This window comes from Etheostoma spectabile, chromosome 13 (genome assembly GCF_008692095.1).
Source record: "Etheostoma spectabile isolate EspeVRDwgs_2016 chromosome 13, UIUC_Espe_1.0, whole genome shotgun sequence".
In the NCBI taxonomy this organism is placed as follows: Eukaryota; Metazoa; Chordata; class Actinopteri; order Perciformes; family Percidae; genus Etheostoma; species Etheostoma spectabile.
This window is the reverse complement of record NC_045745.1, coordinates 27,739,849-27,748,731: the sequence shown is the minus strand read 5'-3', so window position 1 is coordinate 27,748,731 and position 8,883 is coordinate 27,739,849. Positions and strand designations below refer to the sequence as shown.

The following is an 8,883-nucleotide window of genomic DNA, read 5'->3' as shown; positions in this document are numbered from 1 at the left end:
GCAAGGAGTTAAAAACAGTTTCAAGAATATAACAACATTTCTCTCAATGGATCATTTGACAAATCATTTCAGCACAATTCTGATGACCAAGCAAGCCAGAGACATTATGTTCACTTTACTCAGCTAGAACTAATGTAGGTATTAAGTTTTAACCTGGAATTTCTATACATGTCTTGCATCGGAAAATCCATATGGACTAGTTTCATAATTAACTGTACATGAACACAGTTGTTGACTTGAATGAATGGGCTATCCACTCACTCTAACGCTTCTCCTTTCAACATCTATTTAAGATTTATGTTGCATGACCTTTGACCACTGAATTGCAAAGAAAATCCTAAAGACTGTTTTTTTCCAACAGTGTCCAAGATCACTCTTCTTTGTAGTCTGGAGTCATGCTTTAAAAAGACATGGACACCTCTCCCTCTCCTAGTGAGGATACTACACAAATCCAGATTACGGTATTATGGGAAGTTTGGCCTTAAAATTGATTACCCCTACCAGGTGAGTTTGAACTTCCCAAGACTTTGGAGACTCAGTCAACAAGATCTCACATTTGTTTATTGTGACAGAGTGTCGTCTTCTTGTTTTTCACCTCATGCTTTTGTCAAATTTCAGGCATATTTTGAAGTTGCTGACCAGAGTGGGACAATGTCCCTTGTGCTTTGGAACGAACTTTGTCCCGAGTTTTACCAGAGACTGAACGTAGGCACCGTGTTGTACATCCAAAATTACACCTTGAAGCAGAGTTATTCAAACCGCTCACACCCGCAAATGGACCATCACAGAATGAAGACCTTTAACTCTGTAGGTATGTAAAGAATTATCTTTGGGCTGCCTGAAAGCGCTAGGGAACCACAGTATACCCTTAGCTTAAATGTAATATCTTCATTATGTATTTTTCCAAGAAATCTGCCTGAACCCTCGCAACCCTGCTTCTGTCATCACTGTGGTTTCACCAAAGAGTGTACTGCCTCAGTGGGGATTGCCTGAGGTTTCCTACCAGTTCACCAACAGGTAATGAATTGGCATCCAAAGTTTTACATTTGCCTGTCTTCATCCAGTTCTTGAGGTAGGCTTCTATGCTCTTAGTTACTGCTTTGGTTTCTACAAATACAAAACGCACACTAACTGATTTCAGTTTAGTTAAAAGAAACTGCTTTGTTATGTGTGTATCTAACAGCTCAGAGTTGGAAAATGTATCCAACAACTCTGCATGTGATGTCATTGGTTTGGTGACATTTGTTGGTCGTATTGAAAGAGTCAAGAGTAAAGGCAACACGGGTAAGAAATGTTCATATATTATATAAACTGGAGTAAAAAAAACTGCTGGATTTCCTTGTAAAAGTGAATTCAGTTATTTGTGATATGTTTGCCTTTTAGGTCCAGAAAAATACTGGACGTATCGCTGGATCCACGCGGTGGACGGAACATCTGACCGTCCTTTTATCCTGGAGGTTTTTTCCTCTTCCCAACCAGAAGTCTTCAGTCGTATATGCCCAAGTTAGTCAACTGTCCTATCTGATGGCTCCGCTGCCACACTTGTAAACATTTTTCACTTAGTTTTGTTCCTCACCCTCTCTAACACAGTGACCTACCTGGTGTGCACTCAGATGAGAGTTTGTCAAGTGGAAGGATCGTTGCCCTACCTCACAAGCAGCTGCGAGACTGAGATGTTCATCACAGGTCAGCACAGCTGTAACAACAAGTACCCGATGAAGTGCATACATGTGGTGACGGTATTGGTCATTGTATTATCATGTTTCCACATTAGGCTACCACAAAGGTCAGCCGTATGTGAGTGACCCCAGAGTGAAGAGCTTCATCCAATGGACCAAAACTCTGAAGGACAACGTTGTCCTCCAAAAGACAGCTGTTGGCGGTTATTATTGCTACCCTCCTCCCCCACAGAAATTTACCCAGCCAATGCCAGATGCCTCAGGTGATGGTTTTTATTTATTTTAAGTTCTAGTTTTTAGAACATGCCTTGGGTTTTTTGGCCTCCCAGTGTACCACACTTTTATTTCAGAATGCACTGATTAGCCTCAGAATAAAAGTCCAGTTTAATTTGAATAATATCAGGGCTGGAAATTATGATCTTCAATAGTGAACTTAATTCTCTTGTGAGTGGCACGAATCAAATAAAATCTGGGTCAGCATTTTCCTGCAGTTCTCTCACAAGATAGAGCGCAGTGTACGGTCCAGAAATGTTTTTTCACTGTACACCCTCTCTATCTGTGTCTAGGTGACAGGGAGGTAATCTTTGATACATGTTTTTTTTTTGTTTTTTTTTCTTAAAGCTGCCCATAAGAAGGTGATTTATATATCAGTTTTTAAGAAGAGGACAGTGTACCCTTCATCTAAAATCTTGCATCCCACAGACTTTTATTTTCAAATCTTTTCTATCCGATCTTTAGCTCAAGCTCCTCTGGTTGCTGCGGCTGACTTGAAGACGGAGTTTGAGACCATGCAATACAGGGAACACAAAAAAGTTGCATTTCAAGGACAGATCACGGCAGTCCGGTATATGAAAGAGCCAAAGACCACCGAGTCTCGAGGAACACAAGAGAAAGAGGTAATAGACCTTCTTTCAAAGCATCTTCCCAAGAGTAGTGACCATTAAAACATAAAATGAGTCAACTGATTTTCCTGCAGCTTCCAGATGTTTCTACTGATGCGTGTAAACAAGCCGTACCAGACGCACACAATCATCCGTCAACAGCTGGGCAGACTTTGGCGGCCAGTTTAACATCTGCGTCTGCTGAGAAAATCTCAGCAAGCGGAAGGAAAAGAAGAATTCAAGTGAGGTACTGATTTGTGAATCACAACAGTGTACGTTTTTCAGCGAGACAGAGCACATATACAGGAAAGTTGTAATCCAGTAATGAAATGAAAAATATCTGTTTTACAGAAAAGCCATGGAGTCCTCCTTAAATCTTAATAGCGTGTCAGCAAAAAGGTACTGAAGATGGAGTTGGTAGTATTCACCAGTAATCCACTTCAATCGTTCTGAGCTCATTTAGTTCTGCTCCCACAGGAGACAAAAAGATGCAGAGGAAGGACAAGAGCAGGAGGAGGAAGAAGAAGAAGAGAGTGACTCTGAATCTGAGGAGGCTCAGGATGTGGAATGCCGCCAACTACTGCAAAATCTGAATCAAGGTGCGTTACTTGAGCTACAGTTTCACCGTGGTGCCCCTTATCCCACTAATGTGTTTGTTTCAACCAGACTCTGATGTAATATCTTGGGAAAGCAGCAGTTGGCTGAAGCAACAGCAAGAAGTGTCTGAACATCTGTGCCAAGGCGGCCTGTACCTGGACAGCGTGTCTCGGAGGTTCACTTTTGACGAAAAGAACGTCCTCTTGCAGCAGAGTAACCTTCAGCCGACGCGGTGGACACCAGAGCAAAGCTCCGACACCATCCCTCCTGTGGTTTGTCCAGGATACTACCAAGTAACAATATTAGGTAAAGTTGTATTGTGAGAATTACTTAAGTTAATTTCAGCATTTCAGCCTCTGTTGTCCAACCTGTGGGCAGTGGGCAACATCCTCTTGTTCCTTAAATAATAATCTGTCTGTATAATTCAGAGAATGTAGGCCTTGGTTTCCTCTTTCTTTATGAATAGCTCTCTCAAATGGACAAAAAATGCTGTCTAATTCTAATTTGGTTGGTCCTGAATAGGCGTAGGCCGAGCTACATTACCTTTATGTCTTTACGTCATCAGTAACTCACTTTGAGGTTGAGACCTGATTTCAACTGAAGTTGCACACTCAGAGGTCTGTGTCACATAAAGAAAACACCAAAATTCATGTTAACTATTCATAAATCAACTATGTATTATTGAGGTGGAGCTACTTCATTACACTTTATTTTGTCTGTAACCTTCTGAATATAGCACTAAATTCCTATGGTCCGCCTTCAGTAACTAATTGCCTGCAGTTAGTGCTGAAAACCAACATCTTAAAAAATGACCTAAAAACAACTTTTAAATATGACTGGTGTTTTTATGCTGCAAAGATTGATGATGACGACTGTCAATAGCAGTTTGCCAATCTTCTTTGTTTTGTCTTTCTGACAGGCATAAACAAGCAGATAGCCGTCGATGCTGCGTATTTTCCTGTTGTGAGCTCAGACGAGCCCAGGGCCGTAGGCCTTTCTCAGGATCCCCATGGCAACACAATACTGTCCTGCCTCTCATCAGGCTTCCTCTGTCCGCTCAGTGACACCGCCAGCCACAGCGAATCAACGCTTCCCGAGCCAGGTAGCCACCGCGCCGGTGTAGGGGAGGAACCCATTCAGTCTGGCTTTGACACATGCTTTTCCAACAGATCTGGGAGGTCTTTCATCACTAATACATAACATCAAATTAAGAATCTATGTGACAGCGGAAATGTTTGTCTTGCAGAGGAGGTCTTGGTGACTGCCGGTGAGCTGGAGGACACGCATGTCGTGTGCATCTTGGACCTTTGCCATCTGGGTGGAGACGAGATGGAAGTCGTGATCAGCAAGGTGTACAGAGTGACAGAGGTTTCTCTCTGCTAGGAGGGACAGAAGAGAAAGTCTTCAGCTCCGTGAGGAATATCTTGTAATTATTATCAGCATACATTAATCATGTCATATTTTTGATAGTTATAGAGCAAAGGATTTAGACCAAAGCTCCCTTTGATACTTGTAAATTCTCTGATAACCTGTTACACATGTGCAGTAAATGTCACATAGTTCTTTAAATAATGCTTTCAAAGAGTGGGAAATGTTAATGCAATCAATTTAAAATACTGAAATACATAAGATTGCAAATTTGTATCACCATCAGAATTCAACTGTGTATTTACTGTGACTGACAGATGCTGCTGCTGCTTTGGCTGCAAATAAAGTGTCTGCTTACTACACACTGCAGGTTTTAACTCCCAACCAGCAAATCGTCACTGTAGAATCTAGAGAAGCGAATGGTATTTTGGATGGCTGCCATCCAGTGACTCACTGTGAAAAGGCCATCACTGGGAGGTGTGACGGTGGCTCATACGGGCTTCCCTCTGCTGTGTGACAGAAGTGTTAAAAACCTGTTGCAAAATATTTTATTGATGCCAAACCATTTTTCATAGATTCATACTAGCCTGGCTTTCGGATGTGAAAATCAGCTTTTTGCTTTAAGAACACACAGTCTCGTACATGAATCATTTTTGCTCAGAACAGTTTGTTCAGAATAACAATACATATGTTTAAAAATATTTATTTTCAAATATGTCACAATATCCAGGTTGATTTATAAATAATTCAATATAACATAATTAATATCAAGATATTTTAGAATGTAAACTTAATTTGTTCATTGGTTTTAAAACATTACCGATATTTTTTTAAAGCTTATTTTGATGGTAAATACAGAAAGAAAACAAGCCATACAAGTGCCTGTGCGACACCAAATTAAAACGCAAACAGAAGCTTTACCTCCTCTAATAAGACACTTCATTATCTGTTACAAAATAACTTTAATTTTAAAATCATGTAACATACATATGTAATCTATTAGACATATAAAATAAACATATATAATATATATATATATAATCTAAACTTCATTTTTTTATTTAATTGTTTTTACATTCTATTATACAATATATTCAATATTTGTTTCTGCACTGAAACTGCAGAAATGGCTGTGCACCAGGTTTGTTTTGTTCATGTCCGGGCGAGTCGTCCACAGACAGCCCTGATCTGACTGCCCACGCTTCCATTTAAGGTGTCACTCACTGTTTTACAAATCAGAAAGTACAAGTTAAATGTGATTTAAAATCACATGCCATCAAAAACAATGACACTCAATGGAAAAACTCCATGAAGAAGAAAAGCACTCTCAAACTTGAAGAAGGGGGGGGGGGGGGGGGGGGGGGGGAAGTGCAGGGAGAATACGAAGAAGAAACCGTACCAACAGAGCAGATGGGTTATTCAGAATAACGTCTGTGAAGCAATACACACCTAACAAATAAATAAAAATCATCTTGCATCCAAACATGTGGCGGAGACTGGGGGATTCGTCCAAAGCAAAATGATGTAGGGCTTTAAGCCATATCTGGTGCAATGCAAGTCTCTTTTAGATTTCTTTCTGTAATTGAAATAAAATTGAGCAATAAAGGAAAGTAAAAAATGGTCATTATGGCCCCTCTGAGTGCTGTAGCGAATGGCGACGTATAGAAATATATAAAGGGAGACTCAGCTGTCTGAAACAGATTTTGATGATATACAATTGCACTTTTAAAAGCTAAACTGAAATCTATTGAACTGACAAAAAGGAAAATTACTTTTCGTAGGTTAACCTCAGTCATTTTTGGCTGAACTACGCTGTAACGACCACACAGCTGGGCAGCTGTTCCTGCACCCTGACGTGAACTCTTAAAGTGTCTGACGAGAACATAAGGATTCAGATTCTTCATTGAATCTTTTGTTTCCCCCATGATCCACAGTTTCTGTGTTTTGTTATCATGTTTGGGAAAACTACCACTCTGCATCAACAACAACAACAAAAGATACTGCTGATATCAACGGTTGGAGGAATGTTTAGACATTTTCTTTAAAAAAATACTTCCATATAATTTACACGGTACAATGGCGTATTATACACCTCTTTATACATTGTACATCTGTTGTGAAACATTTAAAACAGTATAAATTAACATTCTCCTTTCTTTTGTTTTTAAACTGACATTGCACATAGGAAAGTGTAAATCGGCACTGAATGTCCATGTTAAGAGGGATCTGTCAGCTGAGTCCTGTCGTCCGCTATGAACAGCACCAGTCTTGAAGGACTATGACACAGCTAACTTCACTGTGAGCTGAGACTCAACTGTCATATTGAGCATAAGAGACTGCTTAATATAAAGTGTAGCACATGTTCCAGGGGGAGACTTTCAGTTAACACTGAGTCACCAGAAACTGTTTTTCCTGCTGAGCTGAAAACAAATATGTAATAATGAACACATTAAATGATAAAGTCAGACTCTGGCAGTTTCTGTTCAGTTTACTGTGACAAGCTGTCTGATTGTCATTAACCAAAAAGGACGTCGGGTTTCACCAGTACACTCCAAACTTCTTTATTTTATCTGTTATCTAACCATTATCGCAGCGCTGCAATCCAACAATACTGTTTTCGAAGAACGCAGAATAAAGCTTTACAACTTGAGCCAATAAATATGTTAACGTCCGCTTACCTTTTCTATTCAAAATGACCGTGTGAGATAGGAGTGCACTTACGCATATCGCGACAAGATTTCCTTTACCAAAGAGCCTCTCGAAGTCTACTGGACTCAAGAGATTGTCATACAAAAAGCAGAGTGTAAAATCTTGAAATACCGACAGGACTGACTCTGCAAGCAACTTTCAGATGTATGAAGAATCCACGTTGAAATAATGTCAAATGTAGTGTTTTTGTTTTCGGTTGTATGATATTCTACACAATAATGCATCGGAGGTTTCTATATTTTCAGGGGAAATTCTATCTGCTGGCAGTATTTTTAGTTTTTGGATGAGATCACATTCATAGTAAGAAGCAACAAATGAGCTCATTTGGTCATTAGAGCGGACATTTAGTGACTGGTGGTCAGGGAAACCAAATAAAACCAACGACCAGAATGAATAGGAATGCAGAATCAACGGGGCAATAGTGTTCCCAAATATCCAGGTAGCAGTCACAAGCACCCAAATCCTTCTGCAGTTTTTCCAAGATATTTTAATCGCCAAGCCGAAACCTCTGCAGAACGTTGTTGGTTTGAAAAAGTGCTACGAGCCAAAAGCCCGTCAGTGGACTGCTCTTGCATTAACCCAGGTGGTTTGAGACATTAAGACCAGACTTGGCCTTTTAATGTCTAAACGAACACATATAAAAAAAAAAAATCAGTTACAATCTGTGTGTATAAAACTAGTTTCTTAGTCCAATACATTCTTTTCAAATATATACAGTATAAGCAGTAAATAAACAAAGTGTTTTAGGGTTTAAGTAAATAGTTAAATCAATCTTACTGACTGCTATCATAGAAAGTCATCAAAAAGAGGTTGGACTTGCTGATGTAAAGGTTGCCAAAAGCAGAACATCCTTTAAAAATCTAGACTGTCATTTGTTTGAATCTGATGCTGAAAATGATGAATTATGACCTATGAAAATATCACTTTGTAATCCAAAATGGATTTTTAAAGCTGTAATCAGACACAACCATCAAACCGCACCATGGTTAAAGACACACCATCCCCCGGGTAGCTCGTTGAAGGACTCGTTTTAAGAGCTCTTCCGAAGCACCCGAAATCAGGACTTCAGAGCTTCTTCAGTCCGAGATTGAGGCTTTAAAAATCTAGATAGACCTTTCTAGTAATTGGAGAATATTCACCCCCAGCATCCCAGTGTAGCGTGTTACATCTAAATTGTTACCGAACCTGACTTTAGACATGACCCTCCCGCTGCACGTTTCCCCAGAGGAGCCTCGCCTTGAACAATCTCACAAGTAAATCGTTGTTCTGGGGACAAAATGTCGAGGACGTCTGATGTCTACCAACTGAAATACTCTTCCCATGTCCAAACATCTCTTCAAGAGATGAGCCGTGTACTATTGGAGCTGAAAATCTGATCGTGTGTGATGACTGTATGTCATTGGGAGTTGTGTCGCGCTGTAAGCCATTATTAGTGAGAAAAATAGAATATGGATTTATAGGCAAAAATAAATATTTTACTTTTGGGTAGCGGGCAGTACCAAAGTGCAAACAGACACTTAGAGGGAAACTCTCTTAGATGAAAATCTTCCACATGTAAACACGTGGGGTCTTCCTGATAGCTTTGATAATCCATTTGTTGCAGTTTGACAGATGCCTGAGGTGGGCTGGCGATGAGGCCCCCCCCCCCC

The 8,883-nt window shown here is 40.0% G+C and overlaps 1 protein-coding gene and 1 long non-coding RNA gene across 2 annotated transcripts in view; one reads left to right on the top strand and one right to left on the bottom strand.

The window, feature by feature from the left end:
• The window catches only part of radx (RPA1 related single stranded DNA binding protein), a 7,424-nt gene extending 1,557 nt beyond the window's left edge, over nt 1-5,867 (top strand). The window contains exons 2-15 of the mRNA XM_032534525.1: nt 362-504; nt 619-811; nt 909-1,017; nt 1,184-1,284; nt 1,384-1,503; nt 1,591-1,686; nt 1,775-1,942; nt 2,418-2,575; nt 2,656-2,807; nt 2,912-2,959; nt 3,038-3,159; nt 3,227-3,463; nt 4,077-4,259; nt 4,404-5,867. Coding sequence (XP_032390416.1) covers nt 362-504; nt 619-811; nt 909-1,017; nt 1,184-1,284; nt 1,384-1,503; nt 1,591-1,686; nt 1,775-1,942; nt 2,418-2,575; nt 2,656-2,807; nt 2,912-2,959; nt 3,038-3,159; nt 3,227-3,463; nt 4,077-4,259; nt 4,404-4,540 — 1,967 coding nt within the window. The 3' untranslated portion in view covers nt 4,541-5,867. The remainder of the gene's footprint in view (nt 1-361; nt 505-618; nt 812-908; nt 1,018-1,183; nt 1,285-1,383; nt 1,504-1,590; nt 1,687-1,774; nt 1,943-2,417; nt 2,576-2,655; nt 2,808-2,911; nt 2,960-3,037; nt 3,160-3,226; nt 3,464-4,076; nt 4,260-4,403) is intronic.
• Nucleotides 1-8,877, bottom strand: part of LOC116700999 (uncharacterized) — a 14,780-nt gene extending 5,903 nt beyond the window's left edge. Inside the window, exons 1-2 of the long non-coding RNA XR_004334786.1 lie at nt 6,512-8,877; nt 115-118 (exon numbers count right to left, since the gene is read on the bottom strand). This is a non-coding gene — a long non-coding RNA (uncharacterized LOC116700999). The remainder of the gene's footprint in view (nt 1-114; nt 119-6,511) is intronic.
• Nucleotides 8,878-8,883: the final 6 nt, after the last annotated feature.